Below are 22972 nucleotides of genomic sequence, written 5' to 3'. Positions count from 1 at the left end.
GCTGCGACTCCGAAAAGATCAGGATGTCATCCAAGAAACAGACGCACGTCTTGTAGAGAAGTCCCGCCAACACGTGATGCATAAATGCTTGAAAAACGTGAGCGCCATTTTGTAGTCCAAAAGGCATAACTCTGTATTCGTAGGTACCCAGTGGCGTGAACATGGCTGTCTTCCACTCATCACCTTCTCGCATGCGAATGAGGTTGTACGCCCCCCGCAGGTCCAACTTGGTGAACACCTTTCCTTTCCGTACCTTCGCCAGGAGGTCGTCGATGCGGGGCATGATGAACCCCACTCTCTCCTGTTCATCTCTAAAGTCTTTATGCAACAGTTGCAGTGCGCACAGTACGTCGGCTCTAAAGTTGGGATACTGTTGCAGGTTCCCATCGAAGTGAGAGAGCAGCCCGCCTGTCCGTCTCGCCAACCCAATTCCCTCCTGCCGGGGTGGTTGCTTTGCCAGTACGTCTAACCTGACCTGGAGATCCCTGCAGGCGGCAGCTGCCTCGTCCTCTCTCTTCCTGGATGCGAGAACCTCGGCGTTCAGTTGTGCCACTGCTTTTCTGAGGTCCTCTATCTGCTGCTCAGCCGTCATGTCTCCTGCCGTTCGTGAGCTCGCTAGTGGGCGCCTGTTTCTCTCCTCTCCTCGAGGCTGCAGATGCCCACAATGTTGAGACGGAGCCTACTGTCAGAGCTGCTTCAAGATCCTAGCTCACAGAGGATCACGCTAGCCAGCGGTCATTAAGTAAAAGTCTTTATTGAATTACAGTTTCCATTCTCACGCTGCTGTCTGCAACTCTACGTCTACTAGCTAGATCGGCGAGGCTCCGTCTGAGTCTCCGCCCCGTGCGCACCAACTTAATATCCTAGCCTTGCTCCACCTTTTCCTCCTGACTGTCCTCCTCTGGGTCCCTCTACCCCCCGGGGCTTCTTCCTTCCGGGATTCTTCTGACGCTGACCCAGACCCTTCTGCCTCCTTGCGCCGGGCTTTAGGACCCGGTTCCCTTTCGGGGCTGCTCGCTGCGCCGCCTTCCTCTGCATTTGAACTTGGCGCGCGCGCCCAACCTTCCACTTTCCTCTTAACCGTTTCTTCGCTCCCCGATGGAGGTGTGGCCACTCCTGACTCCTGCCCTCCCTCCTGTGGTGAGCTGCCAGCGCTTCCCTCCTGGCTCCTTTCCTCTTCCCTGCTTCCTGGCGGTGACGCTGGTCCCGATTTCCAGCTGCTCCCCCCTGAGTCTCCTCTGGCTCTATCTTCCTGGGGTGCCTCCCTAGACGCCCCCCTTGCCCTGGCCACTGGTGCTCCTTTCTGTGAATCCTCTGATTCACTGGAAAGACTGGGAGATCTCGGGTCGTCGTCATCACTCATCCTTTCCTCTGTCTCCTCCCCTTCGCTCTCTGTTTCCTCCCTTGCCCGTGCCTCTGCACCTAAACCCCTGACACATACGCTTCAGGTTACAGACTCCGCTAACCCACTTGGACTACTGCAATGCGCTCTACGTGGAGCTACCTTTGAAGGTGACCCAGAAACTGCAACTAATCCAGAATGCGACTGGCCGCCCAGACCCTATAACACTGGTCTTGAAAGACCTACATTGGCTCCCAGGACATTTCCAAGCACAATTCAAAGTGTTGGTGCTGACCTTGAAAGCCCTAAATGGCCTCAGCCCAGTAGACCTGAAGGAGCGTCTCCACTCCCATCATCCATCCCAGACACTAAGGTCCAGCTCCGAGGGCCTTCTGGAGATTCCCTCACTGTGAGAAGTGAGATTATAGGGAACCAGGGAGAGGGCCTTCTCAGTGGTGGCGCCTGCCCTTTGGAACATCCTCTCATCAAATGTGCTTTTAATTCTCTTGGGAGCCACCCCGAGTGGCTGGGGAAACCCAGCCAGATGGGTGGGGTATAAATAATAAATTCTTGTTGTTGTTGTTGTTGTTGTTAGTCAGTGATTTTAGGATTCCTGGTTTTTTACGTCCTCATGGTTCTCTAGCAATTTCTGTGTGTTTTTACTGACCACCACTCCCAAAAAAACCCGTCTTCCTTTCTGCCCTTCAGAAACTGCCTGGGAAGCCGTGATCCATACTGTGGCTGGACGCCAGAAGGCTCCTGTATTTTCCTGGAACAGAGCACAAGGTAATATCTGGTGGCAAATGCCCCTCAATGATGATGATGATAATAATGATGATGATTAGGGGGGCGCGGCTGATGATGAGGATTACGCTTCTCCTTCTACAGAAGCTTCTACACCTGCCCCACAGAGGCTATAAAAGTATGGGTGCATGTCAAAAGGGAGCGTGTCTGTGGGTAGAGGGTTTGCTTTTGGGTGGGGTGCGGGTCCTCTGCTCTGGGGCAAGGCTCCGCCAGGGTGTAGGACAGCATGGGGTTCGGGGGGGCTGCCCCACAGCGCACAGGCTGTTCTCTGGGACCCACTTTGCTCTGAAGTTGCTCCAGGATTCTCCCACTCTGACCAGAGCAGAGGAAGCTTGGGTCATCCAGGATCTTGGTAAGAGGAGTCGTCAGATTTACTGTATTTTTTGCTCTATACGACTCACTTTTTCCCTCCTAAAAAGCAAGGGGAAATGTGTGTGCGTCTTATGGAGCGAATGCAGGCTGCGCAGCTATCCCAGAAGCCAGAACAGCAAGAGGGATTGCTGCTTTCACTACGCAGCGATCCCTGTTGCTGTTCTGGCTTCTGAGATTCAGAATATTTTTTTTCTTGCTTCCCTCCTCCAAAAACTAGGTGCGTCTTGTGGTCTGGTGCGTCTTATAGAGCGAAAAATACGGTAAACATGTTTAAGAATGTTTAGGGGTACAGTCATACCTCATGTTACGTTTGCTTCCGGTTGTGCGTTTTCAGTTTGCGTCCTGCGGCGACCCGGAAGTGCCGGAAAGGGTTACCTCCAGGTTTTGCCGCTCGTGCATGCGCAGATTCGCAAAATGACGTCACACGCATGCACAGAAGTGGCAAATCGTGACCCACAGACGCGCAGACACGGGTTGCATTCTGTTCATGTTGCGAACAGGCCCCCGGAATGGAACCCGTTCGCAACCAGAGGTACCACTGTACTCTCATTTTGACTCAAGAAAATCACCATTTTATAGTTCAAACCGAGGAAAATAAATACAGTAAATGGACAAAAGTACAAAGATTCACAGGGACGCGGGTGGCGCTGTGGGTTAAACCACAGAGCCTAGAGCTTGCCGATCAGAAGGTCGGCGGTTCGAATCCCCGCGATGGGGTGAGCTCCCGTTGCTCGGTCCCTGCTCCTGCCAACCTAGCAGTTCGAAAGCACGTCAAAGTGCAAGTAGATAAATAGGTACCGCTCTGGCGGGAAGCTAAACGGCATTTCCGTGCACTGCTCTGGTTCACCAGAAGCGGCTTAGTCCTGCTGGCCACATGACCCGGAAGTTGTATTGGCTCCCTCGGCCAATAAAGCGAGATGAGCGCCGCAACCCCAGAGTCGGCCACGACTGGACCTAATGGTCAGCGGTCCCTTTACCCTTTACTTTTACAAAGATTCACAAAATGTTTAGGGGGGGTGTACCCCTGCATACCCCCCAGAAAAAATCAATGGTGAAATGTATAAATTTGAAAAGTATAAATTAAAATTTAAAAAACAACATACCGTATTTTGCGCCCCATAAGACGCTCCGGCCCATAAGACGCACCTAGTTTTTTGGGGGGGAAATAAAGGGAAAAAATTATTTCCCCCCCAGGCGCGGGGCTGGGGCAGCCCGAGCTTCCCCCGACCCCAGCCCCCAAACAGGCAGCTCTCTGCAAGCCGTGGGAGCCCAGCGGTGGTTCCCGCTGCTTGAGGAGAGATCCGCGAAGCCTGCACGTGCTGGGATCAGCGCTTGCAGGCTTCGGGATGCCTGCAACTCTCCCCAAGCAGTGGGAACGTTCCCGCTGCTTGGGGAGAGATCCGCGAAGCCTGCGCGTGCTGGGATCAGCGCGCGCAGGCTTCGGGATGCCTGCAACTCTCCCCAAGCAGTGGGAACGTTCCCGCTGCTTGGGGAGAGATCCGCGAAGCCTGCGCGTGCTGGGATCAGCGCGCGCAGGCTTCGGGATGCCTGCAACTCTCCCCAAGCAGTGGGAACGTTCCCGCTGCTTGGGGAGAGATCCGCGAAGCCTGCGCGTGCTGGGATCAGCGCGCGCAGGCTTCGGGATGCCTGCAACTCTCCCCAAGCAGTGGGAACGTTCCCGCTGCTTGGGGAGAGATCCGCGAAGCCTGCGCGTGCTGGGATCAGCGCTTGCAGGCTTCGGGATGCCTGCAACTCTCCCCAAGCAGTGGGAACGTTCCCGCTGCTTGGGGAGAGATCCGCGAAGCCTGCGCGTGCTGGGATCAGCGCTTGCAGGCTTCGGGATGCCTGCAACTCTCCCCAAGCAGTGGGAACGTTCCCGCTGCTTGGGGAGAGATCCGCGAAGCCTGCGCGTGCTGGGATCAGCGCTTGCAGGCTTCGGGATGCCGGCAACTCTCCCCAAGCAGTGGGAACGTTCCCGCTGCTTGGGGAGAGATCCGCGAAGCCTGCAGGTGCTGGGATCAGCGCTTGCAGGCTTCGGGATGCCGGCAACTCTCCCCAAGCAGTGGGAACGTTCCCGCTGCTTGGGGAGAGATCCGCGAAGCCTGCGCGTGCTGGGATCAGCGCTTGCAGGCTTCGGGATGCCGGCAACTCTCCCCAAGCAGTGGGAACGTTCCCGCTGCTTGGGGAGAGATCCGCGAAGCCTGCGCGTGCTGGGATCAGCGCTTGCAGGCTTCGGGATGCCTGCAACTCTCCCCAAGCAGTGGGAACGTTCCCGCTGCTTGGGGAGAGATCCGCGAAGCCTGCACGTGCTGGGATCAGCGCTTGCAGGCTTCGGGATGCCGGCAACTCTCCCCAAGCAGTGGGAACGTTCCCGCTGCTTGGGGAGAGATCCGCGAAGCCTGCACGTGCTGGGATCAGCGCTTGCAGGCTTCGGGATGCCGGCAACTCTCCCCAAGCAGTGGGAACGTTCCCGCTGCTTGGGGAGAGATCCGCGAAGCCTGCACGTGCTGGGATCAGCGCTTGCAGGCTTCGGGATGCCTGCAACTCTCCCCAAGCAGTGGGAACGTTCCCGCTGCTTGGGGAGAGATCCGCGAAGCCTGCACGTGCTGGGATCAGCGCTTGCAGGCTTCGGGATGCCGGCAACTCTCCCCAAGCAGTGGGAACGTTCCCGCTGCTTGGGGAGAGATCCGCGAAGCCTGCAGGTGCTGGGATCAGCGCTTGCAGGCTTCGGGATGCCGGCAACTCTCCCCAAGCAGTGGGAACGTTCCCGCTGCTTGGGGAGAGATCCGCGAAGCCTGCACGTGCTGGGATCAGCGCTTGCAGGCTTCGGGATGCCGGCAACTCTCCCCAAGCAGTGGGAACGTTCCCGCTGCTTGAGGAGAGGTCCGCGAAGCCTGGAGAGCGAGAGGGGTCGGTGCGCACCTACCGCTCTCGCTCTCCAGGCTTCAGCGAAAGCCTGCATTCGCCCCATAAGACGCACCCACATTTCCCCTTCATTTTTGGAGGGGAAAAAGTGCGTCTTATAGGGCGAAAAATACGGTAACAACAGAAGTTGAACCCTTCAGAGGTCCTGCATGGAACAGACTCACTTAATAGAAACCGCCCTTTCTCTTTATCTAACTCTGTTATTCCTCTCTCCACCCTTCATCCGGCTGCAGAGTCGCGTTCGAGCAGGACATCATCGGAGGCAAGACCTCTCACCTTGGCGACTGTGAAGGTGTGTGCCTGTCCACCTTTCCTGGCTCTGGGGTTGAGGGCGGCTGGGCAAGTCCGCTGCTCGGATCCTGCCACAAACTCACCACGGCCGCACAAACTCCCACACCACACACTGAAAGTGCATAGCTTTCCCCCAAACAATGCTGGGAGCTTTTAGAGTGCTGGCATTGTAGGCCTGCAGGGGTTAAATGACGGGATTCTTGGAAGCGCTTTGAATCCATGGTGCAGATGTGACCTAGACAGCCCTGGCCCCTGTTTTCCCAGATGAGGCCATTAGGGGCCATATGTATTAAGCAGAATGGATGGGCTGTATGGGGAGGGCCAATATTGCTGGTGGGGGACACGTTGTGCTCCTTCTGGGGATGCGGGTGGAGCTGTGGTCTAAACCACTGAGCCACTTGGGCTTGCTGGTCGGAAGGTCAGCGGTTTGAATCCCCACGACAGAGTGAGCCTCCATTGCTCTGTCCCAGCTCCTGCCAACCTAGCAGCTCGAAAGCACGCCAGTGCAAGTAGATCAATAGGCATAGTTGTGGCGAGAAGGTAAATGTCGTTTCCATGTGCTCTAGTTTCTGTCACGGTGTCCCATTGCGCCAGAATCGGTTTAGTCCTGCTGGCCACATGACCCAGAAAGCTGTCAGTGGACAAACGCCGGCTCCCTCGGCCCGAAAGCGAGATCAACGCCGCAACCCCAGAGTCGCCCTTGACTGGACTTAACCACCCAGGGCTCCTTTACCTTAACTTTTACCTAGTTTGTCCACCAATGGTTCTCCCCTCCCCCCCCCCACCGTCGCCACTGCCCCTGCACTCAGCTCTCACCTGTGGCTCTTAGTAGCTGTCAGCATGTGACAGTAGCCACACCCTCACGTTCAAGAACTAAGCTGTTCAAAAACCAAGGTACGACTGTACACAGATCTCCACGGGAAGGGAGGTTGCCCACTCTAACCCCGACTTCCGACTTCCGCAGCAAGACAGGAAGTTCCTCCCTCTTGCTGCCTCCCTTGTTCTCTGATATGTCCAGACCTCCGAGTCTAGGGAGAGAGGGGTCCCCCATACTCTCGATTGACGTCTCTCCTAGCTGTCCCCTCCCTTCTGGTTCTCCTGTCATTATCTCGTAGTTGGGTAACTCCTCTCTAATCTGTTTGGCTTCTGTGTCTGAGGCTGCCCCTCTCTCTGCTTCTGAAAACGGTGGAGGTGAGGGGGAAGCAAATATTCCCCTTCCTCTTCTGAGATAATCGGATCCCCCAATCTTCAGATCCAGACCATTCCCTGACACCGCCCCCCTATTATGTCATTCCAACCCTGCAACTCTATGATAACAGATCCGGCACATCCACACTCACGGTCAACCCACCAGCTAACGCTGTCCCTCCCTCCCGCAGGCTTGTTGACGGAGAGCTTTGTGGACGAGCCGGACGGCCTGGTCTCGGTGAACCTGCTGGTGATCTCCTCCGTGGCGGCCTTCGTCATCGGCGCCGTGATCTCGGGCTTCAGTGTGTGCTGGTTCATCGGGCACCGAGACCGCAAGGAGCTGGCCCGGCGCAAGGACAAGGAGAACATCCTGTCTCACAGCGAGTCGGTGGTGAGCGTCAGCCGGCTGGGCGAGCGCCGCTCCCGGGGCGGCCCCGGCGGGCAGCCCGAGAACCTGCTGGCCCCGCTGATGCAGAACGGGTGGCCCAAAGGGCTGGTGAAGGTCAGCCAACACGACCTGGATTCCGGGGTGCTGCCCACCCCGGAGCAGACCCCCCTGCAGCAGAAGCGCTGCCCCAAGCCCTGCACCTGGGAGTACAGCCACAATCTCATCAACGCCTCCTTGCGCAGCGGAGACCCGCCCTCCTCGGTCATCCTCCTCCACGCCGGCCACACCGCCGTGCCCTCGCACCACCTTGGCTCGGGCCGCGTGATTCCCATCTCCTGCCACTCCATGCTGATGGACCAAGAGCTGGAGAACGAGGCCAGTGACCTCTCACTGGACATGCGGTACTTGCCGGTCAGCGCCGGAGAGGGGGCGCGGGTGGCCCAGCAGCAACAACAACAACAACACCAGCACCAAGCGCCGCCCACGCACCGGCCGAGCGGGACTCGGAGCTCCTACGGCGGAGAGCTGCCCATCACGCCGCACGGCAGCCCCGAGCGGCGGCGGGTGGTGTCGGCCCCCAGCGGGGAGACGGGGGACCCCGCCCCGTGGAACCCCGAGAAGCTGAACTCGAATAGTAACAATGCGGCCAGCAGGGCGAGCGCGCAACTGAAGCGCACCCACACTTTCAACAGCGGGGAAGGGCAGGCGGCCTACGCCCGGGCGGCGCGGGGACCCACGTTGGGGGCCCAGCACACCCTGACGGACTTCAGCCACCTCCTGAAATACAGCGGCGTGGAGCGGACTGCCTCCTCTGTCAAATAGGGGGACCAGCCCAGGGGGCGTGGCTTGGCTCGGCGGCCTCCCTCCTTCGAAAAGGGGCGGGGTTTCACAGCACGGAGGAAGAGCGGATCAGGAAAAGGACAACGCAAGACCCTGGGTCCCACCTGAGGAGGGGGGAGGAGAAGGACCTGTGCTCCCCCCCAACCTCCCAGGCGTACGGATTATTGGGGAGAGGGGGGCACTCGGGAGATGCTGCTTGAGGCAAAAAAAAAAAAAACGAGCAGGGAGGGTGACCTCTTCTGTGTGTGCGTGCGTGTGCGTGATTTGGGGTTTATTTCATCCGGGTGCTTCCTCATTGGACTCTTCCTCCCGCGACGCTCTGCCTCCTTTCCAAGAGGCGGGGCGTGGGGTGGCCTCGGGTGCGGCTCCGCCCCTTCCTCGCAAAGGTGCCGCGGAAATAAGGGGGGCAGGATTTTGAACGATGGTTGCGAAATAAATAATAACCAACGTCAGTCGCCAGGGAAATTTCAAAGGTCAGGGACGGGGTGTGGGGAATCTCCCTATCCATTGCCCCCAGTTTCTTCCCAAGTGGTTGAAGGTGGTGCCAGACTATGAAAGGCGTTTAAAAAAGCAAAACGGGGGGCTGGCATTCCTTCCTTCGTTTCCATCTGATTTCCTCTACCTGTTTGGTGAGGTTCTGGTGTGTTACTTACACGCTTGCACATGCACAAAACACGAATCCTTGCTCGTGCCAGGCAGGAATGGTTCGGGAGCAGCTGTTCGTCTACTCTGGCACGGCAAGGATTGCCTTTTTGCCTCTCGAAATTTCTCAGAAGGAGAGGACAGTAAAGACTTTCTACATGCACTGGGAAAGCAAATCCCGGCATTGCCGGGTGGGGGGGTCAACAAGATGGCGCCTCGGGGTCCCTTCCACTGCGATTCTAACGGTGCTAGCGGCTGCAGTGGAAAGAAGAGCAACTTCAGGGTGTCAAACAAAGCCCCTCTTTTTCATGGTTCTTGGCGCTGCAGGGTTTCAGGCCATTTTGACACCTGCTCAAGTTAAGCCCTGGTTTAAATAATACTGAGGATTGTGATTGGGGGACGGGGGGCAAAGATGGCTGGGAATGAATCTGTGCGGACGGCCTCAGTTCAAGAGTCAGGACAATATTCACAGGGTCCATAACTGGTTTGATTTGTAGTGTCAGCGCTAATCCCTCACCGTTCTAAGCCTGGCCTGCCTCAGTGTAGATCGTGGCATTTAACGCCATATCGGTCGGCAAGGTTTATCTCACCTGGGCTGGTTTACTCCAGCAGAGATCCCTCCATGGGCCGGATCCCACGATTCCCAGCATTTGCATCTGTGCAGATGCGATTTCCAGCGTCTGTGTCTGCGCAGATGCGATTTCCGGCACCGCGGAAGCGAGTCCCTGTACCACGCTGTGCCAGTTTAGCGTAGCACGCAGGGACTCGCTGAGCGGGCGGCTCAGTTTGGGGGCAGTTTGTGGGCCAGTTAAACAACCCCTGTGGGCCGCTTTTGGCCCATGGGCGTTAGGTTGCTGACCCCTGTCTTAAGGAAATGCTGTGTCATGGGGAACATCCACAAAAACTCTTCTGTGATTTGAAAATGGATCAGAGTCTGAAGAGGGTGGTTTAACTCTGCCCTTCTCTAGAGTGTGTGGATCGCACCTACAACCCACCTATATGCGAAGCCCCCCCAGATAATCAATTGCAGATGAACCAAGTCCGACGTGGCGATCTCCGCTGTGTTTACACAATCTAGGGTAGCGTTTTCCCCAAAATAAGCGCTCAGCTTTCTCCTGTCAGTCCCTCAACGTGGGCGCAGCTGTTGTCGGGGCAGAAGGAAATTCGGGAAAGGGGCTCGTTCTGAGATGCAACAGGCAACATTCCTTTTGAGGGCACACAACTCTGCTAAGCCTTTTTAGCATCGGGAGCCACGGAATAATCCAACGCAGGTGTGTGTGTCGAGATGGGCACACACAAGTCGTGGGAAAGCTGTTTGGAAGGAGGTGGGGGCTTGTGCGGAGACAGAGAGGGCTCACAGGTTGGGTGGTTTTTAAGCCACAATATCTGTTAGTTAATTTGTTTATTTCTTGGGGTATGCCTGGGAGCAATTGGGGAATTCCCCGGTCTAGGGTCCAAGGGGTCAGCAAACTTTTTCAGCAGGGGGCCGGTCCACTGTCCCTCAAACCTTGTGGGGGGCTGGACTATATTTTGGAAAGAAAGAAAAAGAATAAATTCCTATGCCCCACAAATAACCCAGAGATGCATTTTAAAGAAAAGGATGCATTCTACTCATGTAAAAACACGCTGATTCTCAGATCATCCGTGAGCCGGATTGGGAAGGCAATTGGGCCAGATCCGGCCCCCGGGCCTTAGTCCATGGGACTCCAAAGAAATGGCTAAGCAGAGCTGTCTTCTTGACTGCAAAATTTAGGCTGTTGGGTTGCAACTCTAGGGTAGGGAGGTCAGCTGAGCATCCTTTTCGTTTCCCATTCCTCCCCCCACTCTTAAAAAACCCCAGATGCAGACATGCCAGAGATCCTAAAGAGGGAACTCGCTGTTTGCAATTGAGGCCCTGATTTGGCAAAGACAGAACCCATTTTCCATCCTTGGATTGGCAACAGCATCTCCCACGGTCCCAGGCAGAGGGACCAGGCCTGCCCCCCCTGCCAAGCCAGTGTGGTCCCAACTGGGAGACGAACCCTCCCAGGAAAACCCAGCCAGCCTTTTCCCCTTACGAGCAAACGCAGAACGTGTCTGAGATTCGAACCCAGGACCAGCCAGCCGAACAGGTTTGCTCATTGTCATATTTCAAGCTCTTACGCTGAAATGACTCGACTGCATCTGTGGACTTCCAAGGGTGTTATTAACATTACAAACATAGCGTTCTTTCCCCCCCCCCCCCTGTCCAAAATTTGGTTTGTTGCCCCTCTTGAAACGTATTTTGTTTTTTATCTGGCTGATAGCTCGACGTTTTCTCCCAACGAACTACGGCAGCTGCCTGGAGCATCTGTGTGTCTAGAGACCTCCAGACGCTTGAGGTTGTGGACGAGCAAAAAGGGGAATAGGTTGCTTTCTGCAACCCCGCAGGGCTCCTTTCAAATTCACCATCCACTGCTACCATTCCACACACAGGCAAAGCAATTTATTTTTTCCCTGGGACAGCTTTAGTAGAGGGGAGTTGACCACTCAACCACAAATAGGAATCCTTAGGCAGATGCTCCAACAAAGGACACCAACGATGTCTACCCTGGACCACAGGCTGCCATTTTGCTATCAACAATGTTGTTGTTGTTTAGTCGTTTAGTCATGTCCGACTCTTCGTGACCCCCTGGACCAGAGCACGCCAGGCACTCCTGTCTTCCACTGCCTCCCGCAGTTGGGTCAAACTTATGCTGGTAGCTTCGAGAACACTGTCCAACCATCTCGTCCTCTGTCTCCCCTTCTCCTTGTGCCCTCCATCTTTCCCAACATCAGGGTCTTTTCCAGGGAGTCTTCTCTTCTCATGAGGTGGCCAAAGTCTTGGAGCCTCAGCTTCAGGATCTGTCCTTCCAGTGAGCACTCAGGGCTGATTTCCTTCAGAATGGAGAGGTTTGATCTTCTTGCAGTCCATGGGACTCTCAAGAGTCTCCTCCAGCACCAGAATTCAAAAGCATCCATTCTTTGGCGATCAGCCTTCTTGATGGTCCAGCTCTCACTTCTATACATCAAGAAGGCTATCAACAATAGACCACTACAGAAACAGCATGACCTCTCCATTTTCAGGCTGGCAGCCATTTCCCCCACCTAGAAATTGACTTTCCAAGCTTTGTTGCGTGGCAGCGGGAGGAAGGCAGGAAGTACTATAAAAATACGGACACTTCCGAATTTTCGTGGTGACGGCGTTCGTTTCCCTCCCTCACAACAGCCTGAAAGTTGAGCCATCTTCTGGAGCATCGTTGCATATCCTCCAACAAGGCAAAATCCAGGACATCTGTCTTCTCGCTTTTTATCATGAGAATGGCGGCCTTTTGGGGATGCTGTGATCTTGTGCGATTTCACACCCCAATTCCCCCCCCAGCCCCTCCAAAGCATTTTTTCAGGCGCAGGGCCTAAAAACATATGTTTTGGGGTACCATGCGAGGTCGCGGCTCCAGAAAACACACTCTTTTAGGAGATCATGGCACTAACAAATGGCCACTCTCACAGGAAAAAAAACGGGATGTCTCGTTTTATCGGGACACTTGCAGGATATGTTGGGGCGGGGGGAATCATGGCCATATGAACTCACTGGTACCCCCAAGCTTGACACCCCATGTCTCCCCCAAACCTTACAGGGGGGACAATTGTAGGAGGAGGTCTCAAAGAACAAAGCTTCGACAAGAGAGCTTCTCTTTCCCTTAACTCCTCTTCCCCAGTTCACACACACTTCCAGTCTTCCCTTCCCAGTTTTCTCCCCCCAACGCAAGTCAGGGTGTGACCGCTTGTGCCCCCCCCAACAAAACTGGGAACTGTAGTTTAGAATTCCCAGCACCCTTAACAAACTACAGGTCCCAGGAAGCTTTGGGGAAAGCGGTGTGATGGAAACATATGGTGCAGACGGGACCTAAATGAGCAACTTAGTTTCTTACTCAGTGTAGACCCGCTGGAATTTATGGGCCTCCGTTACCCCTTCGTTTCAGTGGGTCGGCTCTGAATATGACTAACAATGGATGCGACCCCCAAGTTGGGGGCGGCGAGGAGGCTCCATTCCAATGTTAGTTTCCTTCCTTCCTTCGCTCTCACGCCATTTTCGAAGTCGCCTCCCTCCCTTCTGCCGCAAGCAAGGGCTCTTTCAGCTGATTAGCAGGTAGAAGTTCAACAGGAAAAGCTGCCCCTCGTGGATTTCTGCCACACCCCACATTTGCTGCAAACCCCCCCCCCCCAGTTCAGTGCCTTTGCAAGTAGCTAAAGGAAATGTGGGGAGGAAAAAGTATTGGAGAGAAAGAGTTGTAAGCATCATTGTAGATTTCCTTGGTCTGCCATTTTCAAGTGGCATTTCAGGACTTGCAGGCGGAAATCCAACAGGTGCGGTTTTTGGCTCGCGGGAGGACAAGCAACACCTGATGGGTTTGTCTGTCGTTTGCAGACACCTGCAGAGGGAGAAAACAATCTGCCTGAAACAGCCCTCAAAATTTCCGAAGGAAAAAAGGCGAGGGTTTGTTCCTGATCTCACAGAAGGCAGAGAGTTAGCACAAAGTCGTTCCCACTGGGGGGGTGCCTCCTGGTCCTGGCCCCCGCTCCCGTGTGTGATACAAGGAATAACGATTCCGGCCTACCTTACAAGGTCGTTGTAACGGGAGGCATCATTGGCAGGAAGCACTTTGCCTTTTCAAAACAGAGAAGTGGTTTTGTTTTTGAGTCTTGGGTTGACAAGGCGCAATTGCATCAACTGGCTTTGAACCGGTTCCGCTCCTGGGAACTGCGAAAGTCTGTAGGAGTCGGTGCAGCACCGACAAACTGAAATCTCCATAATTTGGGGGGGGCGGCCCGAGGGAATTTGTCCGGTTGGAAAACAGCTTAAAATCCGTACTGGAATCCTGATATCGCAGGGCCGGCGGCCTGTCAGTGTGGCTACCGAGTCGAGCCCATTCTGAAATCTCTGCGATGGGAGTCCTTGGGCAAACATTTCGAACTTGCTTATTGCGACCTCCACATTCGGAGGCAGCGCATCTTCGAAGCAGGGGAGGCTGGCCTGGGGGAGGGGGCAAATCCTTGGCCCATTCACCACTTGCCCCCTACATATCAGCTGCCAGCCTTCCCCTGAGTCCCAGTGTTTCTCCTTGCAGAACTCAGAAGGATGGGGGCAAACACAGAGTTGAGCCTTTTGCACTGGCCCTTAGCGCTGGCTCCCCATACGGCAGGTCTCCCCGGCGCCAGTCCTGTGGGGCACCGAACGCCCCTGCCCTGGGGGCAGAACCCACAGCCAGGACGTGTGGATTGTGTGCCCCTTGTGGGTCTCCGAGACACACTACGGTGAATGTTTTGGTCTAGCCAGACAACTTCGGTCTGATCCTGCCCTGCGGGTGCAGGGAGAATCTTTTGCTCCCTCTTTTATTACGTCGAGGTTTGGGGTGCGTTCCTGATTCCATGTTATTCCTGCTCCGAGGGTCGGGGGGCTCCTGAAGCTGTAGATTTGGAGAGGCTGTTGGGGTAGCAGAAGGGGTCTGCCGCTAGGTTTGGAAAGCAGAGATGGGGGGGGGACTCCGCTGTGTCAGGGGAACTGCAGAACGGTTGGTTCCCACCCACTCCATGGGGCAAAGACTCCCCCCCCCCCGAGAAAGAAAGAGAAGCACACTGTAAATAGGGCGTGGGTAGCATGTGCATAACAAGGGGGCTAGTCTGACGCAAGTTCTCTCGTGACCTTTGCCCCCCACCCCGGTGATTTTTCATCTTTTAACTATGTGCAGCTCCCGCATGCAACAGCAGTACAAACTCCTCTGTATCACTCTGGAGAAACAAAGATGATCTCCCTTCCAATAAACCTTTGTTTACAACGGCTCTCGGCTCTCTGTCCGTCCTTTTCCCTTTTCTGAAAGGCTGTGCGTTGAATGTGTTAAGGAAAAATCTAGGTGTGAGGCTGCTCAGTCACCTAGCCCGTCGGGCAGAGCCCTGCGGAATAAAGGAAAGATTCCAGCCAACCGGAGCAAATAGCTGTAGACCAAAGTTTATTGCACAATAGGTTCAAAGAGCAAATTTTGAACCCCGAGGATGGGGTGACAAAGACCTTTAAAACTTTCCCACCATATCCCAGAATACAGTTCGAAGGGGAGGGGTTAACCTTGGCAAACATGTCCAGACCAGTCCTTGGTACAAGATTTGCATAAGCAGACATGGCGGGGCAAGACTCAGGTATAAGATTAGCATAGACAAATATGTCTTAAGTACCCACCACCCAAAAGTACAATAGAAGTTCCTTTGCATGTCTGGATCCTGAGGCGAGTCAGGTGATGAGATTTGGCTTCCTTTGGCTAACAATGAGCCCAGAAATTGTCACCTCTGGGAACTTCCTGGAGTCCCTTTTCAAGGGGAAAAAAGCTTTGGAATGGAGGAAACTGGGAAAGGAGATGATTTTATATTATTTTTAAAGCTAGGTAACTTCCCTGAGCTGTCAAGTTGAAAGGATACATTCAGGCATAATATTTGTAATATTTAACTTTAAGGATGTGCCCCCCCCCGTAATTTCCGTAACGTTTGAATGAACTTTATTACGGTCACAGACCAGGATAAAAAAACAAACAAACATATAAATAAAATAGCAGTTAGGGTTTGGTTTTGTTTTGTTTTTAACTGATAAATGTTGGAGCAAATAAGGACAAAGAAACAAGCATAAGAATAAAATACAAGAATAAATACAAGAATTAAATACAAGAATAAAATACAAGATTATCTGAATAAAATACAAGATTAAACACGGATAATGGATGGATAAAAACAGATGGATGGATTAAAACAGATAAAAACTAAAAACAAATAAAAACATGCAGTTAAAACAACTGTAAGAGCGTAAGAACTAAAAGACTCGCAGTTAAGACAACTATAAGAGGTTGCAGAGTAGAAGCCTCTGAAATAGAGGACACTCACAACATTAGAAACTGATGTGCAAATATGGTTAAAACAGACAATTAAAACAATGCACAGCAATAAATTTAGACACAATGTGCAACAATAAACTGTGCGTTTTGCGGAGAGGGAACATGCCGCTCGGAGCTGGAGCGAAAACGTCGGGAATTGCAACACCTAAGGCAATTGCAACTCTGGCTGGGAAAGCTGAGCATCGCCTGCCAGGTAAGGCTGGAAGCAACAGAGATGGCGGGGGGGGGGAATCAAATTCAGTTGGCATTTAATTTGCGCTTTCTGGAACAAGGGGCGAGGGGAAGCGCAAGGCCTTCCTTTGAAATTCACACTTCTCCAAATTTTGCAACGCGGTTCCCCGAGCAAGCAATGTGTGCAAAATTCTAAATACAGTGGTGCCCCGCAAGACGAATGTCTCGCAAGACGGAAAACTCGCTAGACGAAAGGGTTTCCCGTTTTGGAGGTGCTTCGCAAAACGAATCTCTTATGGGCTTGCTTCGCAAGACGAAAATGTCTTGTGAGTTCCTGCGGGGTTTTTTTCCTTTCCCCCCCCCTTTTTCTAAGCCGCTAAGCCGCTTATCAGCTGATCCGATAAGCTGATAAGCCGCTAAAAGCCGCTAATAGCGCTAACAGCGCTAATCCTCTAATCCATCAATGGTCTTGCTTCGCAAGACAAAAAAACCGCTAGACGAAGAGAATCACAGAACGGATTCTTTTCGTCTTGCGAGGCACCACTGTAAGGGCAAAAGAATGCACTTCTCTGTGAAAACGACATACAAAAATGCATTATATTTGAGGAGGGAAGTTTACTTGGCAATAACGTGCATTTTCGTAAAAATGACACCTTATGCAGTGGCACCTTGGTTTACGAACTTAATCCGTTCCGGAAGTCCATTCTTAAACCAAAGTGTTCTTAAACCAAGGCATGTTTTCCCATAGCAGCGGGGGGCTCAATTTACAAATGGAACACACTCAACAGGAAGCGGAACATGTTCTTATTCCAAGGCAAAGTTCACAAACCAAAACACCTGCTTCTGGGTTTGCAGCGTTCTTAATCCAAGTGGTTCATAAACTAAGCTGTTCTTAAACCAAGGTACCACTGTATTTAGGAGACATTTGTATTAAGCTGCTTGTGAACTTTCGTGAGGGATTCGCATACTTGGTGCAGAAATGTGGGCAAGGTTGGGAAAACAAGAAACCAAAATAATAATAATAATAATAATAATAATAATAATAATAATAATAATAATTGTACCCCACCCATCTGACTGGCTGCCCCAGCCACTCTGGGCTGCTTCCAAAGCATATAAAAACATAATAAAACATTACACATTAAAAAGCTCCCCTATACAGGGATTTATTTCCCCTATACAGTGGTACCTCGGGTTAAGTACATAATTCGTTCTGGAGGTCCGTTCTTAACCTGAAACTGTTCTTAACCTGAAGCACCACTTTAGCTAATGGGGCCTCCTGCTTCTGCCGCTGCGCAATTTTTGTTCTCATCCTGAAGCAAAGTTCTTAACCCGAAGTACTATTTCTGGGTTAGCTGAGTCTGTAACCTGAAGCATCTGTAACCCGAGGTCCCACTGTAGTTGTTGTTCTCTTTGACATCTGATGGGAGGGCATTCCACAGGGCAAGTGCCACTACCCAGAAGGCAAACCAGAGCAGCACACGGAAACGCCGTTTACCTTCCCGCCGGAGCGATACCTATTTATCTACTTGCACTTTGATGTGTTTTTGAAGTGCTAGGTTGGCAGGAGCAGGGACCGAGCAACGGGAGCTCACCCCGTTGCAGGGATTCGAACTGCCGACCTTCTGATCGGCAAGTCCTAGGCTCTGTGGTTTAACTCACAGCACCACCCGCGTCCCCAGTACAGTGGTACCTCGGGTTAATAACTTAATTCGTTCTGGAGGTCCGTTCTTAACCTGAAACTGTTTCCAAACTGAGGTACCACTTTAGCTAATGGGGCCTCCCGCTGCTGCCACGCCGCCAGAGCATGATTTCTGTTCTCATCCTGAAGCAAAGTTCTTAACCCGAGGTACTATTTCTGGGTTAGCGGAGTCTGTAAACTGAAGTGTCTGTAACCTGAAGCGTCTGTAACCTGAGGTACCACTGTATGTGACAATGGCCTGTCTGGATGGAAGACTCACTTATCTGAAGAAGTGTGCATGCACACGAAAGCTCATACCAAGAACTAACTTAGTTGGTCTTTAAGGTGCTACTGGAAGGATTTTTTTTTATTTTATCTGACCAAAGGCAGCCTCCTTCCTCTTACCCAGTCATCCCTCCTCCCATTCCTGGACCTCTGTTGTCCTCCTCCCATGCAATCTAATTGAAACAGCAAGCAGGAAACAAATACTGGCTCTGGAAGGGAGCCAGGCCTTGGGGAGGGGGTCAAAATTAACGCCTACGGGATGCCTCTCCACTTTTCTGTCTTTCTCTAAAGCAGTGTTTTTCAACCACTGTTCCGCGGCACACTATTGTGCCGCGAGATGTTGCCTGGAGGGAGGCGGGCGAGTCGGGCGGCGAGAGGCGGGGCGGCGGCGGCGAGGAGAGGCCGCCCAGCGCGGGGCTCTCGCCGTCTGCCTGCCTGGCTGCCTGCGAGCTCGGCGGGCAGCGCCTCCGTCCGCAGCGCCCGCCTCGCGGCTCTCATTCCCTGCCCCTGCCAAAGCTCACCCAGCCAAGCCGCGCTCTCCTTCCTGCCTCGCTTTGCTGCCTCCTCCCCACCCCCACCCCCAAAGCTTGGAGGTTCCCCGGCAAGGGGGAGGGGAAAAAATTGAAACTTACACTTTCGTGCGTCCCTCCCGGCGTGACGCTGCGCGCTGACGTCACGGGGCTGTAATGGTGGTGTGCCTCGAGATTTTTTTCATCAAACAAGTGTGCCTTTGCCCAAAAAAGGTTGGGAAACACTGCTCTAAAGCACTCTGAGATAACAGGATGACACACAGACCTGAACATGGATGACTCATCATCCATCTTGTCTTCTTCTGCCCAGAGAGGCCGCAGCCTTCCTGGCCATGTTGGCGGTCCCGAGAGGACAGCCACTTGAAGCCTAGAGGTCGAGGTTCCAGCCCCACTCCTCTCCTCGGCTCTGTTTCATTTTTAAAAAAATGATATTTATTAATATTTCACAAGCAATAAAAACAAAATCCAACATTTAAACGTTTAAACAATTAAACTACAAAAACAAGACAAATAAAAATACACAGTAGAAAAACAGTTGATAAAAGAAAGGTAGAAAGAAAGAAATAAAAGATGGAGAGTAAGAAGAGAGAAAGCCACAAGACAAAGCTAAAAATGAATTAATATTTTCAAATCTTATGTTTTCTTCACTAATTTCTTGACCTCCTCACACCTCCCATTTTGTATTCCAGTTCAGATATTAAATTCAGCAAATCCTTACCCTCTAGCATTTTATCCTTACTCCATATATTAACCTATTATTATAAATATCCATTTCCAATTATCCTCGGCTCTGTTTCAGGGCTCATGAGCGCAGTGCTTAATTTGCTCCAGAGGAGAAGATGCCAGCTGGACCTAAGTGTGGCATTGTGGGCGGAGTCATCGGGGTTAAGGGCGGGACCTGAGCCGAGTGGGGCGGAGCCTACCAGGTGGGGGCAGGCCCAAGGAGAAAGACTGATGATGATGATGATGATGATAATATAACATAATATAACTTGATAGTGATGATAATGCTTATGCTTATGCTAATGATAATGATAATAATAATTTATTTATACCCCGCCCATCCGGATGGGTTTCCCCAGCGACCCTGGGAGCTCACCCCATCACGGGGATTCGAACCACCGACCTTCTGATCGGGAAGCCCTAGGCTCTGTGGTTTAACCCACAGCGCCGCCCGCATCCCATGGGGATTAGCAGCTAATAAAAGTTTGGGTTCTCCTTTGTTTGGGGCTTCCATCTTGTTCCACCTGGTGGCAGGTGGGAGTCCTGTCGCGACAGTCTTCTGGCTACTAGCTGCTGTTTTGCTCTGGTATTCCTGTCTGGTGTCCTTGCTTTTTGCCCAAGGGAGCCCTTGGATTTCTCCGTTAACAGAAGAAACTGAGCCCTCCTGCGATAGTCTTCAATAAAGACCAAGCCTACTGGCTGCTGTTTTGCTCTGGTATGCCTGACTGGTGTCCTTGCTTTTTGTCCAAGGGAGCCCTTGGATTTCTCCGTTAACAGAAGCAACTCCTGCAATTCAACAGGAACTGAGCAGTAGGCATTGCTTGCAACGGGCTTCGTGTGGGTCTCTGGGAGGAAACAGATTGCCGCCATTAGTTTTGGAGAGCTGTCTGACAGCTCGTGCGGGAAGAGACACGGGTGGCCCAGAATCTGGCTGCCGCGGAAGCGAGGCCTGGTGTTGGATCTCACCTCCGCCTCGCTTTGGCAGAGCTCTGCTGTGTGCTTGGTGCCAATAAAGCTGATTGAATCTAATGGGGAGGAAATTGACCGTGTCAGGGCCAAGCTGCCCTCGCCTCGTTCTTTTCTGTGTCGCAGCCAGCCTCTAGCAGGTGGGTGGGCAGCTCGGGAACGAGTTTCCCTGGGCAAGGAGGATGCAAAACCCGGAGCCAAGCCAGGCGCCTCTTCCTGAATAGAGGGGAGTGTCTCTGCCATAACACATCACCCTTTGTTGTTGTTGTTGTTGTTGTTGTTGTTTTCCCAGGGAGTTGACTCAGAGTCACCCATGGAACAGAGTTTGGGGATTTTCATGCCGGACTATTTTGAGTTGGGCGATGGTCTGCGCCTACAGATTTGTACACAGACCGTCCAGATCTTCTTCTGATTTTTTTTATTAATATTTTATTAAGTTTTATCAATAGAAAAGTTCAGAAAAATACAAAAACAGAAAAATACAAAATTACAAAATACAAAAATACAAACATTAAACACAAAGAAGAAGAAGAAAAAACACATATAAAAGAAAACAAAACTCCCTCTTTTTTAATTTCACATCTTTAGTTAACTTATTTTCCTGACTTCCTCACGCCTCCCTTTTTTGTATCCCTTTTAAGAATTGGTTCAGCAAATTCATATCCTATTAGTTTATCTATTTGTACACAGATTTGTACACAGACCGTCCAGATCTTCTTCTGATCTTTGCCTAACAGCAAAAGGTCAAATTTTTGCTTTTGCGGGAGGTCGCCAAGCCTTACCCGTAGGGGATCAATGATCTTACTACGTGCCTCTTCGTAAAAGGGACATTTAAAGAACAAGTGTTCTGGGCTTCCTATCTCTCCCAATGGACAGGTGCAAAGTCTCTGGGCATAGGGGACTTTTCTAAAGGCTCCATCCAGGACCGGCGAGGGAAGAGCCGCACTTCTGGCGAGTGTAAAAGCCCTTCTTGCATTTCTAGATATGAGAAAGAAGAGATATGCTGCCGGTGCGGCTATATCTCTCTCAATTTCTCCAGTTTTATAGTCGGGGCACCTTGAGCAGTCCTGTTGTCTCTCGGTATCTAATATTCTTTGCCTGACCATGGCTTTTGCCTGGCCCAAGCCCAGGATTAGAAGGGCTTGAGGGGCAAAACCCAGTTTCTGGAGGGTGTTGAGAACTGCTGTCTGCCAGCCTGACTAGAATTGGCCGCAGAGGATCAGTGGGGCTATCCCTCGGGGGAGCAGATTCAGTGTCAGCCATTTGTAGATTGGTGTTAAGCAAATGCTAGCCTCCACTCTCATCTTCCTGAAAAGAGGGGAGGGTCTCTGCCATAACACATCGCCCTGTTCCCCCAAATTCAGACCAGGATCTCAATGAGAGAAGTAGCAGGCATTTGCGGGAAGACAAGGGGCTCTGAGATTTTGCTCACTTGACGCTTTCCCTGTACATCAGCAGTGGTGGTGGTGATAATAATAATAATAATAATAATAATAATAATAATAATAATAATAATAATAATAATAATTTATTATTTATACCCTGCCCATCTGGCCAGGCCTCCCCAGCCACTCTGGGCAGCTTCCAACAAAATATTAAAATACAGTCATGCCTCGGGATGAATACGCTTCAGGTTAAGCATGTTCGGGTTGCGCTCTGCGGTGACCCGGAAGTAACAGGGTTTTGCTGCTCGCGCATGCGCAGATGCTCAAAATGACATCACTCGCATGCACAGAATCGACGAAATGCGACCCATGCATGCACAGATGCACAGTCGCGTCTTACGTTCGCTTCAGGATGCGAACGGGGCTCCGGAACGGATCCCATTCGCTTCCAGAGGTACCACTGTACAGTAATGCATCAAACATTAAAAGCTTCCCTAAACAGGGTGCCTTCAGATGTCTTCTAAAAGTCTGGTAGTTGTTCTTCTCTTTGAGATCTGGCGGGAGGGCGTTCCACAGGGCGGGCGCCACCACCGAAAAGGCCCTCTGCCTGGTTCCCTGTAACTTGGCTTCTCGTGGCGAGGGAACCGCCAGAAGGCCCTCGGAGCTGGACCTCAGTGTCTGGGTAGAATGATGGAGGTGGAGACGCTCCTTCAGGTCTACTGGACCGAGACCGTTTAGGGCTTTAAATGTCAGCACCAACACTTTGAATTGTGTGATGATGATGATGATTTATTTATATGCCCCCAATCTGACTGGGTTACGCAAGCCACTCCAGACGGCTTCCAGCGAATTAAAATACAGTAAGACCTCAAACAGTAAAAAGCTTCCCTGAACAGAGGGCTGCTTTCAGATGTCTTCTCAAAGTTGTGTCAGTTCACACCTTCCAACATTTCTCCGATGAAAATAGGGACGCCCCATTCCATAATGATAGCGCTACTATTTACACACCACACATCTTACTGGGGTGCCCCAGTCACTCTGGGCAGCTTAAAGGTAAAGGTAAAGGGACCCCTGACCATTAGGTCCAGTCATGGACGACTCTGGGGTTGCGGAGCTCATCTCGCTTTACTGGCCGGGGGAGCCGGCGTACATAAATATATACTATAGACATAACTGCTTTGTGAAGTAGGGCTGTCGTACGTCCGGGAATTGGAAGCGCGGTTTTCGTCAAAGCGTTCAGGAAAACCCGGATGCATATGGCAAGGGGCTCTATATCATGTAAAAAAATAAGAATAATCATTTTTAAAATTCGTAAAATTTTTTAAAATTTTGTGAATTTTTTAAATGATGATTATTATTTTTTTACATGATACTTTTTACAATTTACCTAAAAAGACAACAAAATGATCTGGACTCCTTGGCAGGTTTTGAATAAACATCGACAGATTTATTAGTTGAACACATGATAGATAAGGCAAGGATAGATATAATTTTATAACATGTAGAG

At 51.9% G+C, this 22972-nt stretch overlaps 1 protein-coding gene and 1 long non-coding RNA gene across 6 annotated transcripts in view; both read left to right on the top strand.

The window, feature by feature from the left end:
- SEMA6B (semaphorin 6B) overlaps positions 1-14630 on the top strand; it is a 179670-nt gene extending 165040 nt beyond the window's left edge. For all 5 annotated transcript variants that reach the window (XM_081177665.1, XM_081177666.1, XM_081177667.1 and 2 more), the window contains 3 exons: positions 2051-2128; positions 5677-5735; positions 7114-14630. In XM_081177665.1, the coding sequence (XP_081033791.1) occupies positions 2051-2128; positions 5677-5735; positions 7114-8132 (1156 nt within the window). In that variant the 3' untranslated portion in view covers positions 8133-14630. The remainder of the gene's footprint in view (positions 1-2050; positions 2129-5676; positions 5736-7113) is intronic.
- The window catches only part of LOC308577810, a 132738-nt gene extending 118108 nt beyond the window's left edge, over positions 1-14630 (top strand). Inside the window, exon 2 of the long non-coding RNA XR_014003708.1 lies at positions 11703-14630. This is a non-coding gene — a long non-coding RNA (uncharacterized lncRNA). The remainder of the gene's footprint in view (positions 1-11702) is intronic.
- Positions 14631-22972: the final 8342 nt, after the last annotated feature.

The sequence above is a fragment of the Podarcis bocagei genome (genome assembly GCF_964188305.1).
Source record: "Podarcis bocagei genome assembly, chromosome: 18".
NCBI classification, from domain to species: domain Eukaryota; kingdom Metazoa; phylum Chordata; class Lepidosauria; order Squamata; family Lacertidae; genus Podarcis; species Podarcis bocagei.
This window is presented reverse-complemented; position numbering and strand designations above follow the sequence as displayed.